General features: G+C 39.7%; 1 protein-coding gene across 1 annotated transcript in view; it reads left to right on the top strand.

The window, feature by feature from the left end:
• The window catches only part of LOC136144152 (ATP-binding cassette sub-family C member 4-like), a 160,706-nt gene that overhangs the window by 102,921 nt on the left and 31,977 nt on the right, over positions 1-25,808 (top strand). The window contains exons 22-27 of the mRNA XM_065901810.1: positions 2,565-2,684; positions 3,827-3,937; positions 4,885-4,985; positions 6,551-6,742; positions 17,624-17,779; positions 25,243-25,332. Of these exons, the coding sequence (XP_065757882.1) occupies positions 2,565-2,684; positions 3,827-3,937; positions 4,885-4,985; positions 6,551-6,742; positions 17,624-17,779; positions 25,243-25,332 (770 nt within the window). The remainder of the gene's footprint in view (positions 1-2,564; positions 2,685-3,826; positions 3,938-4,884; positions 4,986-6,550; positions 6,743-17,623; positions 17,780-25,242; positions 25,333-25,808) is intronic.

Below are 25,808 nucleotides of genomic sequence, written 5' to 3'. Positions count from 1 at the left end.
GAGATGAGTGCCATTGTCGGTAGTTTGAACATTCTTTAGTACTGCCCTTCTTGGGAATTGGGATGAAGATTGACCTTTTCCAGTCCTGTGGCCACTGCTGGGTTTTCCAAATTTGCTGGCATATTGACTGCAGCACTTTAATAGCATCATACTTTGGGATTTTAAATAGCTCTGCTGTAATTCCATCACCTCCAGTAGTTTGTTGGCAGGAGTGCTTCCTAAAGCCCACTTGACTTCACACTCCAGAATGTCTGACTCTGGATGAGTGACCATGCCATCTTGGTTATCCAGGTCATTAAAATCTTTTTTTGTACAGTTCTGTATATTCTTGCCATCTCTTCTTTACCTCTTCTGCTTCTATTAGGTCTTTACCATTTCTGTCTTTTATTGTGCCCATCTTTGCATGCAGTCTTCCTTTGATAGTGCCAATTTTCTTGACGAGATCTCTAGTTTTTCCCTTTCTGCTGTTTTCCTCTATTTCTTTCCAGTGTTCATTGAAGAAGATGCTCTTGTCTCTCTTGCTATTCTCTGGAAGTACTCTGCACTCAGTTGGGTGAACCTTTCCCTTTCTCCCTTGCTTTTCACTTCTGTTCTTTCCTCAGCTCTTTATAAAGTTTCCTCAAACAACCGCTTTGCCTTTTTGCATTTTTTTTTCCTTCAGAACGCTTTTGTTCACTGCTTCCTACACAATATTATGAATCTCTGTCCATAGTTCTTCAGGCACTCTGTTTACTAGATCTATTCCCTTGAATCTATTTGTCACCCCCACTGTATAAGCATAGGGGATTTGATTTAGGTTGTACCTGAATGGCCTAGTGGTTTTACCCACTTTCTCTAGTTTAAGCCTGAAGTTTGCTACAAGAAGCTGATGATCTGAGCCAGAGTCAGCTCCAGATCTTGTTTTTGCTGATTGTATAGCATTTCTCCATCTTTGGTTACAAAGAATATAATCAATCTGATTTCGGTATTGATCATTTGGTGATGTCCATATGTAGTCATCTCTTGTGTTGTGGAAGAGGATATTTGCTATTAGTGCATTCTCTTGGTTGCATTCTGTTAGCGTTTGCCCTGCTTCATTTTGTACTCCAAGGCCAGACTTGCCTGTTACTCCAGATATCTCTTGACCTTTGCCTTCCAATTCCCTATGATGAATAGGACATCTTTTTTTGTGTTTGTTCTAGGATGTCTTGTAGGTCTTCATAGAATTGATTAACTTCAGCTTCTTTAGCAATGGTTGGTTGGGGCATAGGCTTGGATTATTGTGATTTTGTAATGGTTTGTCTTGGAAAGGAACCGAAATCATTCTGCTGTTTTTGAGATTGCACCCAAATACTGCATTTTGGACTCTTCTATTGTGTATGAGCGCTACTCTATTTCTTCTATGGGATTCTTGCCCACAGTAGTAAATATAATGGTCATCTGAATTAAATTCACCCATTTCTGTCCATTTTAGTTCACTGATTCCTAAGATGTTAATGTTTACTCTTACCATCTCCTATTTGGCCACTTCCAATTTACCTTGATTCATGGATCTAACATTCCAGGTTCCTATTTAATATTGTTCTTTACAGCATCGGACTTTACTTTCATCACCAGACACATCCATAACTGAGCGTAGTTTCTGCTTTGCCCCAGCCACTTCATTCTTTCTGGAGCTATTAGTAATTGTCCTTCACTCTTCCCCAGTAGCATATTGAACACCTTCTGACCTGAGGGACTCATCTTTTGGTGTCTTATCTCTTTGCCTTTTTATACAGTTCATGGCATTCTTGCGACCAGAACACTGGGGTGGTTTGACATTCTCTCCTCCAGTGGGCCATGTTTTGTCAGAACTCTCCGCTCTGATCCATCTGTCTTGGGTGGCCCTGCATGACATGGCTCATAGCTTCATTAAGTTATGCAAGCCCCTTTGCCATGACAAGGCAATGATCCATGAAGGGGAAGTACACACTACAAGGCATCAAATAAGTAAGGAACAAGGATATACTGTACAGCACAGGGAATTTTACTCAGTATCTTATAATAACCTAAACTGGAACATAATAAAAAAAAATAATTGAATCACTATGCCATATACCTGATACTAACACATTATTGTAAAGAACTATACTTTTACACACACACACACACACACACACACACACACACACACACACACACACACACATATATATATATATATATATACTTTAAATAGTGAACAATTTCCCCCTGTCAGGAAAGAATTTGGAGGGAGACATGTTTGGGAAAGACCTTGATGAATGAGCTACTAAAGTGTTTCTTTATCTAAATTTATCTGTGATATGAATTTGGTCAAAAATGGGTTCAGAGAGAATCTTTCATTTCCAGGTCATTAGAGTGAAGCTTAATATGACCTGAAGTTTGAGGGTCACATGGAGGATCCTCTTCAGAAGGAGTGTTATCCTTCCTCCCCCAGGCAGCCCACCAGGAAGCCCTGGGTGTACCATTTAGCCTGATGTGTGACCACAGAGCCCGGGAGGCAGTGGTTTCCTCTCATCCAGCCTCCCTGACTTTCTCTGTCTTGTGTCTCTCTGCTTCCCCAGCACGGAGCCCAGTATTTTCCCACTTAGCATCTTCTCTCCGGGGACTTTGGACCATCCGGGCATACAAAGCTGAACAGAAGTTTCAGAACCTGTTTGACACACACCAGGACTTGCATTCAGGTCTGTAAGTTTTTGGAGATGATTTCAAAGGATGGGATGTGCTACCTTCTGAGGCCTGATCTCCCTCTCAGGTGGCCTGGCTGGCCAGCTCCTCTCTCTGTGCCTCCCCTCATCCCCCTCTGCACACCTGCCTCCCCCATCCCTTCCTCTCAGCACCCCTCTGTGAGCCCCTCTTCCCCATCATCGCATGCTTTTCCCCCTGCCTGGCTGGCATTGTCCTTCCATCACTGTGACCTGTGGCTTTCTGTCTCTTTAGAATAGGAGTCAGCAATTATTATTTTTTTTTACAAAGAACCTGATAGTAAATATTTAAGGCTTTGTGTGCTATGCTGTCTCTGTTGCAACTTCTCAACTTTCCTGTTGCAACACAAAAATGGGGAAAGATAATATATCAGCAAATGGCTATGTCTGTGTTCCAATAAAAGTTTATTTACAAAAGCAAGTGATAGCGGTTCTTGGACCCCAGGCTGTAGTTTGCTGACTCTCATTTCAGAGCAAGTAAGGTGACAGAGTTGACTGAGGAAAATAATTTCCTGTATATCAAATTTGTCATCCTCTTGATATGTATTATTCATTGTATCAGTGAAGTTTTTTTCTAGGTAGGAATTTCAGAATTTCCTCAAAGTCGTCAAATCCTGTCCCTTGTTTCCAATCTATATTGTATTTTGATAATAAAATGGCATTTTGAAAACTACATGCAAATCCCTTTAACTGATGGTTATTTAGATACTGATTCCTAAAATTAAACACTGGGCAGGGCCCTGTAGGAAGTTCAGAAGTGCTAGACACAGAATGTGAGCTGGATTCTTGCACTTGACTAGAAACAGTCAGCCCTGGGAGGATGAGCCTCATGCTAAGGCCACCTAGCACTGTACGCTATGTACCAATAAGACCATTTTCCTATGTTCTTCAATGCATGCTTCCCATAAAGCTTCTGAACTGATTCCTGTTTCCCATAGATTATATTGTGTGAAAACCTAGCTTTCTGGAATTTTTCACATTCCCTGGGTATGTAACTTTAATGTCCTACCTCGTGCAAAAATTTTCTGTGGCTCAACTGAGCAAAATACTTTCCCTCATTAGCAGCAAGTAACATGGGTTTTCTGCTTATATATTGTGTTTATTATTGTTCACAAATCCAGAGGCTTGGTTCCTGGTTTTGACGATGTCCCAATGGCTCGCTGTGTATCTGGATGTTATCTCTGCCATCTTTGTCACTGTTGTTGCCTTTGTGTCCTTGATTATGGCAGAAAGTAAGTACAGATGTGAATAACCATTTGTGGTGTGCTTACCATAGCTCCATTTATAGGTATTAAATTAAACTCTTGCCAACTTATCTAATGTATACTGTTTGGTTCTAATGATTGTGTTGAAGTGCTTGCAGCATATGGTTCCATAGTGTAGTCCATAGGAAGTCATTTGTGTCTCAGTGAAATCTTTTTATCTTTTTCTTTATCTTTGAATGGAAAGAGGGCAAATATAGCATGCTGACCTTCTGTGAACATTCCTGGTAGTGTCATGTAGTTGGGAGGAGAGAACCAAGTTTACCAAGTTTAAGGTTTTGTCCCACTTTAGGTTTTAGGTTTTAGATTTAGGATTAGTTGAATCTCTTGGTTACAGGTGCCTGATTCACTGATGTGAGAAAGATTCTCTGTAGAAAAGAATAGTTTCCTCACTGCCAAATGTGTACCAGATGAGCAGGTGTCAGCATCTGTGCTGTGAATTCACCATCTCTATTTCATAGTAGCAGATTGAATCAAAATCTTTAATAAGGAACAATGAGAGTTGTGTTTTAGATTTAAAAGCACTGGCTCTAGAAGCCATTCTCTTGTTTTTTGTGATTTCAACTGCAGCTGCCTTGGACGTAGAAAGTGGAAATACATAATGGTTCTTGAAACCATGATGATGGAAGTCTGAATAATAATGCTATTTCTAATCCATATATATTACTGTCACGTGAATGTCAGTCCTGTTGGGATTAATAGACTCATCTGATAGTCTTTCTGAATTCATAGTGGACTTTTTCACTGTATCATGGTCTCAATCAACAAGATAGTAAGAATATGAGAAATATTATCATTACATGTAAATGTCTTAAATATAATTATAAAGAAGTCTTTGTAAAGTGACAGAAGGAACAGGGATTAGATTATGGTGAAGAACAGGACTGACTTTACTTCCTTTCTTCTTCCTCATTTAGCTTTGGATGCTGGGCAGGTTGGCCTGGTCCTGTCTCTCACCGTCACGCTCATGGGGATGCTCCAGTGGTGCATCAGGCAAAGCGTTGAAGTTGAGAATATGGTGATGTTTATCTTATGTTCTTAGCTTTTTTGAGACTTCTTCCCTTAAATGGTATAAAGGGAATTCTTATGTAAGATGTTAAAACTGTTAATTTTATATCATAGCTAACAGTTATTTTTTTACATCATCCTCCATCTATTTAAAGTTAACATTAAAAAAAATAAAGTTAATATAAAACAAGATATATACATCTTTTTCTCAGTCTTACATGTGTCATGTCAGCAGGTTTTATATTCATCACAGATGTCTTCAAATATATTAAATGTCTCTGTGGGAGGGAGGTTCTGAAATCCTGGAGAGGATACAAGCTAATTTCTTAGGTGCTTATTTATTTATGTTTCTTAACAGATAATTCCTCATTCTTGTTAAAAGAAGAATTCAGTATTTTGAATTTTTTTTTGTTTAGTTAATCAGTATCCACCCCCACCACAAACACACACTTTTTAGTATTTATTCTTGTATGTGTTGAACACCTGAATTTACTGGTGTCCCTTTTTGCAGGATAAGCTTTCTCTCAGAATGAGCCATCAGAGGTGTTGAATTATGGTTGTTTGATCTTTCCTGTAGCTCAGACGGTAAAGAATCTTCCTGCAATGCAGGAGACCCAGGTTCGATCCCTCAGTCGGGAAGATCCTCTGGAGAAGGGAATGGCAATCCACTCCAGTATTCTTGCCAGGAGAATTCCATAGACAGAGGAGCCTGGCTGGCTAGGCTCGTTCGTGGAGTCGCAAAGAGTCAGACATGACTGAGCGACTAACATTACTACTACTACCAGGAGACCTTAGTCAGTGGGTAAATTATCTCTTCTTTTGAGTATTTGCACCTTCTCCTAAAAGGAGAAATACAATTAAAATGAAATCTTTACATTTCTTTTCTTTTAATAGGGTAGAAAGTGACTAACCATTAAAATGAGGTTTGAGGACCATCCAGTTCTGTTATCTATAACATATGACCCTTCTGTAGCCACACATTACTGATTGGTGTCCATAAGTTTTCTTTTCTTTGAAAAAGCTCCCTAGTTTTTTTATTCATATGCAAGAATATTTATTTATGCCTATTCATATGCATAAATAAAATCTTAGCATTTGGTTCTGTAATTCTTATAGTTTTAATATAATGTTGAAGGAAGTGGGCTTCCCTGGTGGTTCAGATGGTAAAGCGTCTGCCTGCAATGAGGGAGACCTAGGTTTGACCCCTGGGTCAGGAAGATCCCTTGGAGAAGGAAATGGCAACCCATTCCAGTGCTCTTGCCTGGAAAATTCCATGGATGGAGGAGCCTGGTGGGCTACAGTCCATGGGGTTGCAAAGAGTCTGACACAATTGAGGGACTTCACTTTCACTCACTTGAAGGAAGTAGCCCTAAGTGAAAGTGTTACAAGATGATGAACAAGTTTGCAAATCATCAGAGGCCTCATTCAACTCCTGCTTCTGTCCTTTGGTGATGATAAGACCTAAGATATTCTTAACCAACTATATGTAAATATAGAACATCTCACTTACAGTCTCTGAATATCCATAAATAAGAGATCCCATTCCTAACTCATGTGATGCCATGTGTCTTTCAGATGGTTTCAGTCCAAAGGGTGACTGAGTACAGATATCTTGAGAAGGAACCTTTGTGGATATATCGTAGAAAAGTACCATCACTCTGGCCCAATGCAAGAGGGATTAGGTTTGACAGTGTTTCCTTCAGGCCTACTTCAGACAGTCCTCCAATATTGAAAGACCTGACAGCAGTCATTGAATCCAGAGAAAAGGTTTGTTTGAGTCATCTGCTTCTTCAAAATCCAGCTAAAGTGTTAGCTCCGAATCTGTTGTTGCCTTCCTTGTCAGTGTGTCAGTGGAACTCTTTGTTCCTCTGTGGATGCAGATTATATGGTGAAATCAGAGGTGAATCTTTCTTGGAAACTAACCATGAAATGTGGATCTCAGCATTTCTTTTCCTGTGTTGCAAGCTCCCTCATGATGACTGATGGGCCGTGGGCTCCAGAGCTGCAACTTAACCTGACCCAGGACACTATTGTATCTGTCACCTAATTATTCATGTGGAGTCTGGGAAGTCAATCCTGACTCCCTGTCCCTAACTGTCCAATATCTCCTTCCTTTTTATCCTTTCTTGTCTGTATTTCTGAAATCTTATGTCTCTCCCATGGCACCCTACAGTTGTAGCCTCCTCTGTCCGTTGGCCCTTCCCATAGAGTTGTCCTCAACTCACTCACATTTAATTTCTGTCCCCTGCCCTCCCACCCACACACTGCATCTTTCCGAAGCACAGATCTGATCCTTACTGGCCTGGGAGAGCTGCTGCTGGAGCCATAGCATAACCTCAAGTCCACTCTACACAGGGATTGCATGACAAGCTTGGGGTGATCAGAAAAGAGCCCAGAATCATGACTCAATCAGGAGTGAGAAACCAGCACTCCAGCTGGAGTCAGGGCCCAGGATTCACTCAAAGTGGATGAAAGCAAACTGAGAGGAGCAGAGGAAGATCCACATGGGAGGTGACAGAGAGGTTTGTGACCTGGACCTGCCAGTGTCCATGACTACTGGTGATGTTCCTTTCACACTCAGCTTGGGGTGCTTGACCAGGACTAAGTGGGGCTATTAAAGAAGAGTCTAAGCCAGAACAGACAGGGTGGTAGGAAGCTCTTCCCCCACTTACCTTCCAGCCCCTTGTCATGATGTACACACACCCTCCACACTCCAATCATATGTAGATTCTCCGAAGGCACCTCGACCTCCCAGCTCCCAGTGTGCACGCTGCCCCTCTACCTCAGAGACACATTCCCTCTGCCATATGCCTGGTGAGTGTCTCTTCACTTTCTGAGCTAATTCTACTGCATCTGATTCTGTAAGACTCTCAATTCTTCCTTGGTGTTTTATGTTTTCTTTTAAGACAGGGTTTATGGTACACCTGTGTTCAATGCAACATTATTTACAGTGGTCAAAAGTTGGAAGCTTCCCAGTATCTATGAACTAATGGATGGATAAATATGGCATATTTATACAGTGAAATATTATTATTGAGCCTTAGAAAGAAAGAGAATTCCAACGTATAGATAAACCTTGAGGAGATCATACTAAATGAAATCAGTCAGAAACAAAAGGGATGGATACTGTATGATTCCACTTATATGAGGTCCCTAGAGGGGTCAGATTTATAAAGGCAGACGATAGAATGGTAGTTGCCAGGGACTAGGGTATGGGGGTTAGGAAGTGCTGTTTAATGGGAACAGAGTTTCAGTTTTATGAGGCAAAAAATGCTCTGGAACTTGGTTACACAACAGTGTGAATGTATTTAACACTGAAGTGTCCACTTAAAATTGTTAAGTTGATAAGTTTTAGGTTACATGCGTTTTACCACAAATAAAAGACGGCATCTGGGACATGCTTTGCAATTTTGGGTCTGTATCTCACAGGACTCTGAGGCTTCTTAAGAAGCATCTCAGGAAGCATCTTCTTTTCATCTTCCCTAGAAATTGACATTCTGCAGGACACAGAGAGGGTGCTGAGGGACTACTGACTAGGAAGGCAAGTGATTGACACACAGGTGAGCAACCAGTAACCAAAACACACACACACAGTAACTCTATAAACAACTGACTGCATAGACATGTTAAATTCTTTCAGAATCACTTTTAAAATTCTTACCACCACAGACCCATCTAGTGAACTATAACCATGATATAATGAGTCATATCCTTGTAACATGAAAGAATATTCAACTTAATGCTCAAATGATACCCAGGGAACAGCTTCAGTTAGTTAAATGGCAAAGCTCACTTCTAATTATTTATTTCCAGTTTCATTGTAGGTCAGAAGGAAGGTGAGGTTCCCTATGTCAGGGAAACATTAACTGCACTTTTAATGAAATCCTGTCCTTGAAAGCTCTGTAAATGATGTTTGCTTACTTGGAGACAATGTGTCCATCTGATTTCCAGTTTTAAACATAATTCTGTTAATTTACACTCACCTTAAATTTCCCCCAAAGACAAAAATATGAATTATCTAAGAAACTATAGTACAATTTAAGAACATAACAGATCTGTATTCTTTTAAGATTCCCAAATCATAGGATTAGCTGTGATTCCAAAATGTGTGAGACAAGACTGGGTGTGGAGGCTGAATTAATAACTGCAGTAACTTGACTTTTGATCTGTATCTTGGTCAACTCTCTGTATCACTGTTAGCTTCATTTCTGTTTGGAGATGATAACCGGACAGTGTGTTCATGAAGTGATTTTACTCCATTTGTGTACATCCCAGGTTCCCTTTCCTGCTTACCTGTCCTAGGTCCTGTCACCCCAGGACTCCTCTTTGGTGTTGGATTTGACTGAGAGGCGTCTGCTAGGGGTTGGGGGAGAAGGGGGTATGTGGGAATGAGTCCACTCACCAAAATTAGGACTTTATTCTCTTTCCCTCATTTCTTTTGCTGTCCTGATACATGGAAGTTAGAGTCAACAGGAAAGTATAATATGTACAATGCTAGATTATAATTCATGAAAGAAATAGCAAGTAAAATAATCCAAGATAAGGAAAATAGTATTCTAGGTTTCCTGACTAGACTGAACAAGGGTTGAGTTTTAAATGATTTTAAATGATGCTTAAATGATTTTGTGACTGATTTGATAATTTGAGTGAGTTCTGGGCCATGGCCTCGAAGCATTTTCCAACTCTAGAGGTAGATTAATTTTGGTTTGTTACTTTTTTTCTTGCTCAGAGCTATTACTTGGATAATACATTTTTACAGACACTTATTAGACTTTGCTATAATATACAAAGATATTAGTTTCCTATCATTTGTCCTTTTTACATTTGCTTAGTTGTGGATGTGTCTGGCAGTGAAAGTAAAGTCCAATGCTGTAAATAGTACTATTGCATAGGAACCTGGAATCAAGGTAAATTGGAAGTGGTCAAAAAGGAGATGCCAAGAGTGATCATTACATTTTAGAAATTAGTGAACTAAAATGAACAGCAATGGGCGAATTTAATTCAGATGACCATTATTACATCTACTGCTGTGGGCAAGAATACCTTTCAGGAAATGGAGTAGTCATCATAGCCAACAAAAGAGTCCAAAATGCAATACTTGAGTACAGTCTCAAAAATGGCAGAATGACCTCTGTTCATTTCCAAAGCAAACCATTCAATATCACAGTAATATAAGCCTATGCCCAACCACTAATGCCAAAGAAGCTGAACTTGAACAGTTCTACGAAGACTTATATGACCTTCTAGAACAAACACCCAAAAAAGATATCCTTTTCATCATCAGGGACTGAAATGCAAAACTATGAAGTCAAGAGATACCTGGAGTAACAGGCAAGTTTGGCCTTGGAGTACAAAATGAAGCAGGGAAAAGGCTAACAGATTTTTGCTAAGAGAACACACTGGTCATAGCAAACACCCTCTCCCAGTAACACAAGAGATGACTTTACACATGGACATTACCAGATGGTCAATTCCGAAATCAGATTGATCATATTCTTTAAAACTGAAGATGGAGAAGCTCTATACTGTCAGCAAAAATAAGACTGGGAGCTGACTGTGGCTCAGATCACGAACTTCTCTTTGCAAAATTCAGACTTAAATTGAAAAACCTAGGGAAAACCCCTAGGCCATTCAGGTATGACCTAAATCAAATCCCTTAACGATTATACAGTTGAAGTGACAAATAGTCTCAAGGGATTAGATCTGACAGACAGAGTACCTGAAGATCTATGGACAGAGGTTCATAACATTGTACAGGAGGCAACTATCAAAACCATCCCCAAGGAAAATAAATGCAAAAAGACAAAATGGTTGTCTGAAGAGTCCTTACAAATAGCTGAGAAAAGAAGAGAAGTGAAAGGCAAAGGAGAAAAGGAAAGGTATACTCATCTGAATGCAGAGTTCTAATGAATAGCAAGGAGAGATAAGAAAGCCTTCTTAAGTGAACACTCCAAAAAAAAAAAAAATAGAGGAAAACAATAGAATAGGAAAGACTAGAGATTTCTTCAAGAAAATTATAGATACCAAGGGAATATTTCATGTAAAAATGGGCAAAATAAAGTATAGAAACAATATGGACCTGACAGAAGCAGATGAAGAGGTGGCGAGAATACACAGAAGTACTATACAAAAAAGTTTTAATGACCCGGATAACCGGATGATGTGGTCACTCACCTAGGGCCAGACATCCTAGAGTGTTAAGTGGGCCTTAGGAAGCATCATTACAAACAAAGCTAGTTGAAATGATGGAATTCCAGTTGAGCTATTTCAAATCCTAAAAGATGATGCTGTTAAAGTGCTGCACTCCAGTTCAGTTCAGTCACTCAGTCGTGTCCTACTCTTTGCAACCCCATGAATCGCAGCATGCCAGGCCTCCCTGTCCATCACCAGCTCCCAGTTTACTCAAACTCATGCCCATCGAGTTGGTGATGCCATCCAGCCATCTCATCCTCTGTCGTCCCCTCTCCTCCTGCCCCCAATCCCTCCCAGCATCAGGGTCTTTTCCAATGAGTCAACTCTTCACATGAGGTGGCCAAAGTATTGGAGTTTCAGCTTTATCATCAGTCCTTCCAATGAACACCCAGGACTGATCTCCTTTAGGATGGACTGGTTGGATCTCCTTGCAGTCCAAGGGACTCTTAAGAGTCTTCTCCAACACCATAGTTCAAAAGCACTCAATATGCCAGCAAATTTGGAAAACTCTGCAGTGGCCACAGGACTGGAAAAGGTCAGTTTTCATTCCAATCCCAAAGAAGGACAATGCCAAAGAATATTCAAACTACCACACAATTGCAGTCATTTCACATGCTAACAAGGTAATGTTCTGGATCTTTCAAGCTAGGCTTTATCATATGTGTGAACCAAGCACTTCTAGATGTACAAACTGGAATTAGAAAGGGAAAAGAAACCAGAAATCCAATTGCCAACATCCTTTGGTCATAGAAAAAGCAAGGGAATTCCAAAAAAAAAAATCTACTTCTGCTTCATTGACTACACTAAAGCTTTTGAATGTGTGGATTACAACAAACTGTGGAGTATTCTTAATAAGAGGGGAATACTACTAGACCACCTTACCTGTCTTCTGAGAAACGTGATGCATGTAGAGAAGCAACAGTAAGAACCAGACATGGAACAGCAGACTGGTTCAAAATTGGTAAGCAGTATGTCAAGGCTGTATATTGTCATTCTGCTTATTTAACTTACATGCAGAGTACATCATGCGAAATGCAGGCTGGATGAATCACGAGCTGGAATCAAGATTGCCGGGGGAGAAATATCAACAACCTTAGATATGCAGATGACACCACCCTTATGGAAGAAAGCAAAGAGGAACTAAAGAGCCTCTTGATGAAAATGAAAGAGGAGAGTGAAAAAGCTGGCTTAAAACCCAACATTCAGAAAATGAAGATCATAGCATCCAGTCCGATCACTTCATGGCTTATAGATGGGGAGACAATGGAAACAGTGACAAACAGTGACAGTCGCAAAGAGTTGGACATGACTGAGCAATTAAAATATATTTTTGAAATGCTAAATGAAAACAGATTACAGCAGCATGTTCATATTAATCCCATTTTGTTTAAATATATGAATTTATATCTTTAAAAACAAATACACAGAAATAAAGGGAAGAAGAAGTACACACTGAAATCTGCAAAGAAAATGTATCAACACCTTAAAAAATGGTTTTATCAGAATGCTGGGGTAATGACTAGTAGTTATTTGCTTTTCAAAATCATTTGTACTGATAGTGATTAAGAAAAATGTTGTTTTATTTTGTTTTTTAAAAGGTAATGCAGCCTGACACTCAGGTGGTGACTGTAGACCTTAAAATGAGAGATTGAGCCATAGAACACTGCAAGAGTAGAATCTTCAGGGCTTGGCAGCATGTGGGACTCAGGGAAAGCTGGAAGTAAGGTGAACAGTAGAGCCTGGAAAAGAAGTAATGACAGTAAAGTGGGGAAATCAGAGGGAGCAGTTGTTTTGTGTGGAACGTTGTGTGTTGATCATGTTGAGTCTGTGTATGAAGAGAGATCCAGGTGCAAATGTCTAACAAGTTGGAGACCTCTTCATGTTACCGAAATTAATAACAGGCCAGACAAGACATTCAGACAAGGCTTTACTGGGGTCCTACTGCAGCAGGAGGGAGTGAAAACAAGTAATAGGTTCCCTAGGCATTCCCTGGCAGTGGGGTGAGCTAGTTCCTTATATGGGGAGAGGGTTGGGGTAGGTCCAGGGGCAGGAGAGCTGGCTTAGGTGGTTTGCCCACCCCTTTGGTGGTATTGTGGGCAGGAGGCATGCACAGTACCCTGTTTTTGCTCCCAGTTCTTCAGAAGTAGCAGTTGGGTTTTTTTGGTCTTTTTGTATCTTTTTGTCTGCAGCTTGCCCCAACTGCACAGGCCTACAGTTATTTTTAGTCCCGTATGGTTTATTTGTATTTTGTTGCTCAAGATGTTTGTCCAGGTGCAGAGACTGCAGGAAGGGTCCCAGGTCCCAGCCTATCTCAGTCAGAGACAAACTCCAGCCTCTTGGAAAAACAGAAAGTCAGTTGGGACAAAGCTAGTATAAGATCTTCTTCAGGTGTCTTTGGTGTTAGGAATGTAAACGTACTGACACTGGGATCCTCTCCACAAGCAATTGGTAAAACCCACTGGTGACTATGAAAGACTTTCAGACTATAGTTTTGATGACTGACTGGTAGAATAGCCAGAGCCAGGTTTTCTTTGAATTGCCTTTTTCTTACTCTCTTCACTGGAATTTGGAGCTCACAGTCCCATGGTCACGAGCAGCTCCTGGTGCTCCTGCATATCTCGGCCCTTTCACAACTTCTATAATAGTTCCAGTTTGCACAGATGGGTCAGTTTCAGTGAAGTTGGTAGCATGGGAATATGCACACATTCTCACAGACACAATTCTCACCTGTGTCCTAAGATATGTCAGTTTACATATGAGAACACCCAGAAATACAAGCATATCTGTTTTTTTTTTCTCATTGATATGATACTGCGGTTTTTACAAATTGAACATTTTTGCCAATTCTGCCTCAAGCCAGTTAATTGGCATCATTTTTCCTACAGAATTTGCTCACTTTGTGTCTCTTTGTCATATTTTGATATTTTTCACAATATTTCAAACTTTCTCATTATTATTATTTCTTATGGTGATCAGTGAACTTTAATGTTATCACAGTCTGCTGAATGTTCTGGTGGTTAGCAATTTTTAGCAATCAAGTATTTGAAAGTTGAGGTATGTGTATTGTTTTTTAGATAAATGCAGTTAGTAAACTACAATATAGCAAACATAACTTTAAGATGCACAGAGAAACAAAAATATTGTATGACACTTTATTTTTGCGATACTCACTTTATTGCAGTGGTCTGGAACCAAGTCTGAAATAGCTTCAAGGTCTACCTGTACATAGAACATATGAACCACATATTTGGCTCTAAACCTGCCTTGTGCAGAGAGTAGCCCATCTAAATTATACAAATTAGAATTTACAGTAAGGTGTGAAATGGCTACAAAGATAAATCAGCAAAGCCATTTTTCTCATTTTAATCTCTATAAATTTTAAGTTCTTTTTAGAAATCCCATTACTGATTTCACAGAATAAGCTTTGAAACTTTGGAGGATTTCAAATGAAAAATATGTGAGGTTCCAAGTATATAATCTGTCCTCAGAAAGGTCTAATTCTTCTATTTAAAGCCTTGAGTTTTAAAAATTTACTGAATTAGATTGGGAGAAAATAATAGCAAATGAAGCAACAGACAAAGGATTAATCTCAAAAATATACAAGCAACTCCTGCAGCTCAATTCCAGAAAAATAAATGACCCAATCAAAAAATGGGCCAAAGAACTAAACAGACATTTCTCCAAAGAAGACATACAGATGGCTAACAAACACATGAAAAGATGCTCAACATCACTCATTATTAGAGAAATGTAAATCAAAACCACAATGAGGTACCATTACACGCCAGTCAGGATGGCTGCTATCCAAAAGTCTACAAGCAATAAATGCTGGAGAGGGTGTGGAGAAAAGGGAACCCTCTTACACTGTTGGTGGGAATGCAAACTAGTACAGCCTCTATGGAGAACAGTGTGGAGATTTCTTAAAAAACTGGAAATAGAACTGTCATATGACCCAGCAATACCACTTCTGGGCATACACACTGAGGAAACCAGATCTGAAAGAGACATGTGTATCCCAATGTTCATCACAGCACTGTTTATAATAGCCAGGACATGGAAGCAACCTAGATGCCCATCAGCAGATGAATGGCTAAGGAAGCTGTGGTACATATACACCATGGAATATTACTCAGCCGTTAAAAAGAATTCATTTGAATCAGTTGTAATGAGATGGATGAAACTGGAGCCCATTATACAGAGTAAAGTAAGCCAGAAAGATAAAGAACATTACAGCATACTAACACATATATATGGAATTTAGAAAGATGGTAATGATAACCCTATATGCAAAACAGAAAAAGAGACACAGATGTACAGAACAGACTTTTGTACTCTATGGGAGAAGGTGAGGGTGGGATGTTTCAAGAGAACAGCATGTATATTATCTATAGGGAAACAGATCACCAGCCCAGGTTGGATGCATGAGACAAGTGCTCAGGCCTGGTGCACTGGGAAGACCCAGAGGAATCGGGTGGAGAGGGAGGTGGGAGGGGGGATCGGGATGGCGAACACATGTAACTCCATGGCTGATTCATGTCAATGTATGACAAAACCCACTGCAATGTTTTGAAGTAATTAGCCTCCAACTAATGAAAATAAAGGAAAAAAAATTTACTGAATTAATTTACAAATGATTGAAAGCATGTCTCGCACCCCTCACCAATTCCAGATTGCTAAACAGAGATGAAATCATCTCCTGGGATATTTCTGTTAGGAATGATCAGTGGGGCAAACTCAGTGGTTTAAAAAAATAAAAGTGTGGAACTATATGTAACTTTGTTCTGTGTTTCCCAAATCTCCTGTAAATATGTTATCATTTAATAATTTAAAAAATAAGAAAGTGGAAAAAAAATCCAGTTTCTGCATACATGTTTGAATGCAGACATGTAAAAGCTAATTTTTACAGTACAGTTTCATTTCTCACCAGCATTTTACCTGCATTATATTGATTTTTCTATCATAGTGTTAGTGCAGTTAATTTCCCTCTGCTTTGGCTTTAGTAAATAGACTGATACTTGACATGTGTGTTTCCTAGGTGCAAATGTAAATTTAAATTGGTTTGTAAAATGCCTTTTGAAATGCTGAGATGATAGATCCCTATAAATAGCAAATGTTGTTTCTGTTGTTGTTAAATCTCATTATGTTAGTTTTATCTACTGGCTACTGCCTTTTATGACACTGAGACCTGCATTTTACAATTTTAAAATGTTTCTTTCCAAGACAGAATGTCATTAAGATATTTAAAATCAGGAATTGATGTAGTTTCTCTACCAAAGAATGATTCCTCTTAAATAATAGACCCTTCAGAAAATGAATAGTTGTTTGTATATAACAATTCTGACTTGACTTGTTCACATCTCTGTAAAATTATCTACATAATTCTCAAGGTCAAAATACCCAAACCCTAGGAATAAACTAATTTAGACTTAATTTTTCGGAGAAGGCAATGGCACCCCACTCCAGTAATCTTGCCTGGAAAATCCCATGGACAGAGGAGCCTGGTAGGCTGCAGTCCATGGGGTCGCTAAGAGTCAGACAGGACTGAGCGACTTCACTTTCACGCGCTGGAGCAGGAAATGGCAACCCACTCTAGTATTCTTGCCTGGAGAATCCCAGGGACAGGGGAGCCTGGTGGGCTGCCGTCTATGGGGTCGCACAGAGTTGGACACGACTGAAGTGACTTAGCAGCAGCAGCAGATTTAATTTTTATGGACCAATTAGGATACTACTGACTTCTCACTGCCTGTAGATTGATTCTGTTATTTTTAACAATGAAATCATTTGATCTCAACTAAGGGCATTTGTCAATATCTGACAGTTCTGGTTGCCACAATGTGGGGGATGTTTCTGGTACCCAGTGTGTAAAGTCCAGAGATACTGCTGATCATCCTACAATATACAGGACAGGCCCCTAAATCACCCCCTCCAATAATGGATTATCTGGCCCCAATTTACAATAACTCTATGGTTGAGAAACATTTAGACTACCTTCTACATAGAACTTTTACAATTCAACAGTCAGGGTTTCTCCCAGGTTCATTCAGTTCAGTTTAGTTCAGTTGCTCAGTCGTGTCCGACTCTTTGCAACCCCATGGACTGCAGCACGCCAGGCCTCCCTGTCCATCACCAACTCCCAGACTTTACTCAAACACATGTCCATTGAGTCAGTGATGCCATCCAAAAATTTCATCATCTGTCGTCCCCTTCTCCTGCCTTCAATCTTTCCCAGCATCAGGGTCTTTTCAAATGAGTCAGTTCTTCACATCAGGTGGCCAAAGTATTGGAGTTTCAGCTTCAACATCAGTCCTTCCAGTGAACACTCAGGAATGTGTGGCAAGTCCAAGAGACTCTCAAGAGTCTTCTCCAACACCACAATTCAAAAGCATCAATTATTCAGTGCTCAGCTTTCTTTATTGTGTGTTGTTAATTCTTAATTCCTCCTGTATCTCTTTATAGGTTGGCATTGTCGGAAGAACAGGAGCTGGAAAAAGTTCCCTCATTGCTGCCCTTTTTAGATTTTCAAAGCCTGCAGGTAAAATTCGCATTAATGAGATCTCGACAACAGCATTGAATCTTGAAGAATTAAGGATGAACATGTCGACTGTACCTCAGGTATGCACATCAGAACGTTTTCACATATTCTTTTTATATAGCACCTAGGTTTAACTACTTTTGATTTGATTGGTTTTTTCAAATTACATAGAAGTGTTGATCTTTTATTCCCCAACAGACCCTATTTTTTTAGTAGCAGGTGTTTTCTTTTTTTAAATTTTAATTGAAGGCTAATTGCCTTACAATATTGTGGTGCTTCCTGCCATACATTCACGTGAATCAGCCATGGGTGTACATGTGTTCCCCATCCTAAACCCCCCTCCCTCTTCCCTCCCCATCCCATCTCTCAGGGTCATCCCAGTGCGCAAGCCCTGAGCACCCTGTCTCATGCATTGAACCTGGACTGGTGATCTATTTCACATATGATAACATACATGTTTCAATGCTATTCTCTCAAATCATCCCACCCTCGCCTTCTCCCACAGAGTCCAAAAGTTTTGTTCTTTACATCTGTGTCTCTTTTGCTGTCTCACATATAGGATCATCATCACCATCTTTCTAAATTCCATATATATGCACTAATATACTGTATTGGTATTTTTCTTTCTGACTTACTTCACTCTGTATAATAGGCTCCAGTTTCATTCACCTCATGAGAACTGATTCAAATGCATCCTTTTTAATAGCTGAGTAATATTTCATTATGTATATGCACCACAGCTTTCTTATCCATTCGTCTGCTGATGGACATCTAGGTTGCTTCCAGGTCCTGGCTATTGTAAACAGGTAGCAGGTGTTTTCAACAGATGTTCTCAGCCAGTATTAGGTTTTTTTTTTTTTAAAAAAAAACAAACATTATATTGAAGTGTAGTTGATTTACAGTGTTGTTTTAGTGTCCAGCAAAGTGATTCTGGTGTACAGTAAAATGATTCTGCTGTAATATAATATGTAAGATTATTATATATGTGTGATATCTATTATAGATAATATATGTAATATATACACACATACACATTCTTTTTCATTATGGTTTATTACAAGATATTGAATATACTTCCCTGTGCTTTGCAGTAGGACCTTACTGTTTTTCCATTCTATATATAATAGTTTCAATATGCTAATCTCAAACTCTCAATCCATCTGTCCCCACTTTTCTACCCCCATGACAACAACAAATCTATTCCCTATTTCTGAGTCTGTTTCTGTCTCATAGATAAGTTCATTTGTATTGTATTTTAGATTCCATAGATAAGTGACATCATACAGTATTTGTCTTTGCCTTTTCCACTTAATCCACTTACAATAGTCTCTAAATCCATCAATGTTGTTGAAAATGGCATTATTTCATTCTTTTTTATGACTGAGTAGTATTTCATTGTGTTTGTATATCTTACATAGAACTGTCATATGATCCAGCAGTTCTGCTGTAGGGTGTAAACCAAAAAGAATTGAAGCAGGGTTTTGAAGAGGTATCTGTACATGCATATTCATAGCAGCATTATTCACAATAGAGAAAGGTAGAGGCACCCAAGGGTCCACAGACAGATGACTGGATAAATAAAATGTGGTGCATATACATACAATGGAATGTTATTCAGTCATATAAAGGAAGGAGGTTCTGATACACACCACAACATAGATGAAGTTTGAGGACATTATGCTAGGTTAAATAAGCCCCAGTCACAAATGACAAATACTATATTATTCTGCTGATATGAGGTAATTAGATAATTCATGAAGACAGGAAGTAGAATTGTGGTTGCCAGGATTAAAAAGCGGGGAATTGTTGTTAATGGGTACAGAGTGTCAATTTTGCAAGATGAAAGGAATTCTCTGGCTGAATAGTGGTGATCACTATATAACAGTGTAGATGTATTTAATACCTCTTTGTGACCCTGTGGACTGTAGCCCACCTGGTTCCTCTGTCCATGGAATTTCCCAAGCCAGAATACTGGAGTGGGTTGCTATGCCTTTCTCCAAATATTGAAACTACACTTAAAAGTGGTTAAGGTAGAAAATTTTATGTTACGTGTTCAGTTCGGTCGCTCAGTCGTGTCCTACTCTTTGCAACCCCATGAATCGCAACACACCAGGCCTCCCAACTCCCGGAGTTTACTCAAACTCATGCCCATCGAGTCGGTGATGCCATCCAGCCATCTCATCCTCTGTCGTCCCCTTCTCCTCCTGCCCCCAATCCCTCCCAGCATCAGGGTCTTTTCAAATGAATCAACTCTTCGCATGAGCTGGCCAAAGTATTGGAGTTTCAGTTTCAGCATCAGTCCTTCCAAAGAACACCCAGGACTGATCTCCTTTAGGATGGACTGGTTGGATCTCCTTGCAGTCCAAGAGACTCTCAAGAGCTTCTCCAACACCATAGTTCAAAAGCATCAATTTTTCGGTGCTCAGCTTTCCTCACAGTCCCAACTCTCACATCAATACATGACCACTGGAAAAACCATGGCCTTGACCAGATGGCCCTTTGTTAGCAAAGTAATGTCTCTGCTTTTTAATATGCTGTCTAGTTTGGTCATAACTTTCCTTCCAAGGAGTAAGCGTCTTTTAATTTCATGGCTGCAATTACCATCTGCAGTGATTTTGGAGCCCAAAAAAATAAAGTCTGCCACTGTTTCCACTGTCTCCCCATCTATTTCCCATGAAGAGATGGGACCAGATGCCATGATCTTAGTTTTCTGAATGTTGAACTTTAAGCCAACTTTTTCACTCTCCTCTTTCACTTTCATCAAGAGGCTTTTTAGTTCATCTTCACTTTCTGCCATAAGGGTGGTGTCATCTGCATATCTGAGGTTATTGATATTTCTCCCGGCAATCTTGATTCCAGCTTGTGCTTCTTCCAGCCCAGCGTTTCTCATGATGTACTCTGCATATAAGTTAAATAAGCAGGATATGTTATGTGTATTTTACCACAATTAAATTAAAAAAAAAAATATCCCTTTTAGGAAAAATGGAAATTAATTTTCAGCATGTATCATCCCTGTATTTTGAGATTCCCTCTGGTTGTTAGATTTAAGACTGTGATTATAGTAGAAAATGCATGAGTTTAGATTCCCAAGTTTTAAGTCTCATTGTCCCCACCCCTGCAATGGGCCAGATGAAATTAGCAGAAATAATGGAAATGTCTGTAAAGTTCTTTATGTCCTTGGATGACAGGATCAAGAAACATGCCCTGCATTGCTTTTAATGCTTCTTGATAAGAAAAAAAGTTGTGTGCTTGTGTACATAAAAGTGAAGTGAAAGTGAAGTCACACCGTCATGTCTGGCTCTTAGCAACCCCATGGACTGTAGCCTACCAGGCTCCTCTGTCCATGGGATTTTCCAGGCAAGAATATTGGATTGGGTTGCCATTTCCTTCTCTAGGAGATCTTCCTGACCCAGGGATTGAACTTAGGTCTCCCACATTGTAGGCAGATGTTTTACCATCTGAGTCACCAGGGAAGTCATAAAAGAACTCTATAAATAAAGGAATAATGTTAGATGATTCTTAGCTCTGCCAGTAATGTATTGCAAACCTATCTGAGCAAAGACTAAACATATCATGACATTATCGGGATTTTGTTCTCTTCTGTTGGTTTCTGCACTACTTTTGAGCATGCTCTTGTACACATTACAGAGAGAATGCTTATAAAACAGTGCTAAGCTTTGTATCCATGTGGAATTGATCACCAACCATTATATACTTTTGTCTCCAAGGTGGAATATTGGTTGAGAGTCTGGAGAGACCTTGCAGGGTGTAAAGGGCCCCAGGAAATCATTCAGGAAGCAGCCAAGGTAGAATGTTTGAGTGTAGACAGAGTATCCACATGATCCACATTTTTATTCATGCCCTACCTCATACAACTATGGGGCCTTGATGAAGTCACTTGGCTTCCAAGCTTTAAAGTCCTTGTCCTTCAACTAGGTCTAGGAATTACTGCTACACAGATTTGTTGTGAAGATGTGACTACATGAAAAAATGTTTGTGACCCATGCTTGGTTCTTGGTAACTTTCAGTCAGTACTGTCTTTATTCTTAGGGATCGGGGCACTGACATTTCCAATATTACTTCTGTTGTTGTTCAGTAGCTAAGTCATATCCAACTGTTTGCAGTCCCATGAACTGCAGCACTCCAAGCCTCCCTGTCCATCACTAACTCCCAGAGTTTACCCAAACCCATGTCCATTGAGTCGGTGATGCCATTCAACCATCTCATCCTCTGTCACCCCCTTATCCTCTTGCCTTCAATCCTTCCCAGCATCAGAGTCTTTTGCAATGAGTTAGCTCTTCACATCAGGTAGCCAAAGTATTGGAGTTTCAGCTTCAGTATCCATCCTTCCAATGAATATTCAGGGTTGATTTCCTTTTGGATTGACTGGCTTGATCTCCTTGCAGTCCAAGGGACTCTCAAGAGTCTTTTCCAATACCACAGTTCAAAAGCATCAATTTTTCAGCTCTCAGCCTTCTTTATGGTCCAGCACTTACATCCATACTTGACAACTGGAAAAACCATAGCTTTGACTATATGGACTTTGGTTGGCAAAGTGACATCTCTGCTTTTCAATACTGTCCAGGATTATTATAGCTGTTCTTCCAAGGAGCAAGCATCTTTTAATTTTGTGGCTGCAGTCACCATCCACAGTGATTTCAGAGCCCAGGAAAATAAAGTTTGTCACTGTTTCCACTTTTCCCCTTCTACTTGCCATGAAGTAATGGGACCAGATGCCATGATCTTCGTTTTTTGAATAATGAGTTTCAAGCCAGCTTTTTCCCTTTCCTCTTAAACATTCATCAACAGGCTGTTTAGTTCCTCTTCACTTTCTGCCATTAAAGTGGTTCAGTTCAGTTCAGTTCAGTTCAGTCACTCAGTCGTGTCCAACTCTTTGCGACCCCATGAACCACAGCACTCCAGGCCTCCCTGTCCATCACCAGCTCCCAGAGTCCACCCAAACCCATGTCCATTGAGTAGGTGATGCCATCCAACCATCTCATCCTCTATCATCCCCTTCTCCTCCTGCCCTCAATCTTTCCCAGCATCAGGGTCTTTTCAAATGAGTCAGCTCTTCGCATCAGGTGGCCAAAGTATTGGAGTTTCAGCTTCAACATCAGTCCTTCTAATGAACACCCAGGACTGATCTCCTTTAGGATGGACTAGCTTGATCTCCTTACAGTTCAAGGGACTCTCAAGAGCTTCTCCAACACCATAGTTCAGAAGCATCAATTCTTCGAAGTTCAGCTTCCTTCACAGTCCAACTCTCACATCCATACATGACCACTGGAAAAACCATAGCCTTGACTAGACAGACCTTTGTTGACATAGTAATGTCTCTGCTTTTTAATATGCTGTCTAGGTTGGTCATAACTTTCCTTCCAAGGAGTAAGTGTCTTTTAATTTCATGGCTGCAATCACCATCTGCAGTGATTTTGGAGCCCCAAAAAATAAAGTCTGGCACTGTTTCCACATCTATTTGCAATGAGGTGATGGGACCGGATGCCATGATCTTAGTTTTCTGAATGTTGAGCTTTAAGCCAACTTTTTCACTCTCCTCTTTCACTTTCATCAAGAGGTTCTTTAGTTCTTCTTCACTTTCTGCCATTAGGGTGGTGTCATCTGCATATCTGAGATTATTGATATTTCTCCCGGCAATCTTGATTCCAGCTTGTGCTTCTTCCAGCCCAGCGTTTCTCATGATATACTCTGCATATAAGTTAAATAAACAGGGTGACAGTATACAGCCTTGACATACTCCTTTTCCTATTTGGAACTATGTGTTGTTCCATTCCAGTTCTAACTGTTGCTTCCTGACCTGCATACAGGTTTCTCAAGAGGCAGGTCAGGTGGTCTGGTATTCCCATCTCTTTCAGAATTTTCCACAGTTTATTGTGATCCACACAGTCAAAGGCTTTAGTGTAGTCAATAAACCAGAAATAGATGTTTTTCTGGAACTCTCTTGCTTTTTCGATGATCTAGCAGATGTTGGCAATTTGATCTCTAGTTCCTCTGCCTTTTCTAAAACCAGCTTGAAGTGGTATCATCTGCATGTCTGAGGTTGTTGATACTTCTTCCAGCAATCTTGATTCTAGCTGTCTCATCCAACCCAACATTTCACATGATGTATTCTGCCTTTAGGTTAAATAAGCAAGGATGACAGTTTGCACCTTTGATGTACTGCTTTCCCAATTTTGAACCAGTCTGTTGTTCCATATCTGGTTTTAACTGTTGCTTCTCTACCTGCATACAGGTTTCTCAGATGGCTGGTAAGGTAGTCTGGTATTCCTATCTCTTTAAGAATCTTCCACAGTTTGTTGTGATCCACATAGTCAAAGGCTTTAATGTAGTCAATGAAGCAGAAATAGATGTTTTTCTGGAATTCTTTTGCTTTTTCTATGATCCAACGGATGTTGTCAACTGGATCTCCGGTTCCTTTGCCTTTTTTAAATGAAGCTTGTACTTTTGGATTTGAGTTGGTTATTCCATGGTTCCAGCAGTTCCAGGCACTTGTGGAGAGTCAAATCCCCTCTTGTTCCCACATGTGTGCCTCCCCTTTTTCTACACATTCATTGAAAGGAGCTGATTGAACTCTTTTCTCATGCCAATATTCTTGTGGCATGGTTTACTTGAGCCTTCCAGGAGAAACTTAAATGGCCTACATGAGTTTCAAAATTCTCTCTTGAAGCCCAGAGGAGGCATATATTTCCAGAGTAATGTGCTTGTGGCTCCTCCTGAAGCAGATGAATAGGAAGAGCTATTTAAATCAAAGCAGTTTTATTATGAGACTAGCCCCAGTGAGTTTCAGATAATCCTGGCCTTGCAGTTAGTAACGAGCTTCTGTGAGGCAGGTCATCCTGACGCACAGATGAGAGAACGTGGGGACCATCTGGTGCAGGATCAGAGGAGATCTCTCCATGGACAGAGGAACCGCAGGCCCCAGGGGCTGACATTGCCCTTGGTTGTGTAGGGATGTTCTATTCACACCCGTGGAGCAATTCCATATCCTAGAAGACTGGTGTTTACCAATAGAGAAAATAGCTTGCTCTTTATTCTTCAGTGCACATTGGCACTGAAGACTGCACATGAAGATTGTAAGATTTTTTTCTTACAATTTTGCTTTAAGGCACAAATAACTAACTGTGCTGTTGGTATTTCCCCGCACACCAGGATTGACAATTTATCTAGCTCTCTTGATGTAAAATTTGTCAAATTATAGCCTCATTTTTTTTACTAGGCAGATATTACCAGGAAGGCCTTTAAGAAAATCAAATCTTCCTTTCTCTTCTTCAGTTTTTTTCTTAAGATGACACACTTTAGTACTTTCTTTGCTTAGTGTTCAATGGTCTGGAGGATATTTTGCCATGTACTTTGTACAATGGAGAATTAATTTACCAATACTGTTTTGTGAGCAGGTTTTGCAACCTTATTATTAATGATTACAGTGAAATTTGATTTTCTTGGATTTTAATTATGTTTTATAAGCACAGGAATAAAATGAATAAAGTTCACAGTAATAATATTTACTATTTGGGCTCTTTAGGAACCTGTTTTATTCAGTGGAGCAATGAGGAAAAATTTGGATCTCTGCAATGTGCATGAGGATGAGGAGCTGTGGGATGCTTTAGAAGAGGTAATTTAACTTGTTAGCATCAGTATCTGTGTGTGCATATTTAAAGTATTGCAGGTTATTAAGGATACCGTATAGGTTTAACCAATTTTGTTTACCTCCTAGGAGAACGTTGATGATGTGGGTGCACTTAAAATGTGTGTATTGATGATGATGAAAGCCAACAATATAATGCCTCAAGTTTTCCATTTTAGCTTTTTCCCTAGAACCCAGAGCAACTAGACACATTTTTTTTTTTTTTGTCTTTAGCAGAGCACTAAACTAGATGTTAAAATTATGGATTCAAATTCTACTAGTGATTTAGTGAATTAATTACCCTAATCAGACTATAATATTCATTGTATTTCTCTGGTCTTAGGGAACATCTACTAAGTGGAGGCAGTAATAGTTTTCCATTATTAACTGAAAGATAAATGATATCATACTACTAAAATGCCATGAAGTTTCTTAAGAAAGTGTTTATAAAGGTAAATCATACA

This window comes from Muntiacus reevesi, chromosome 11, assembly GCF_963930625.1.
Source record: "Muntiacus reevesi chromosome 11, mMunRee1.1, whole genome shotgun sequence".
In the NCBI taxonomy this organism is placed as follows: Eukaryota; Metazoa; Chordata; class Mammalia; order Artiodactyla; family Cervidae; genus Muntiacus; species Muntiacus reevesi.
Note: the sequence above shows the minus strand (reverse complement) of the source record. Positions and strands in the feature narration are given on the sequence as shown.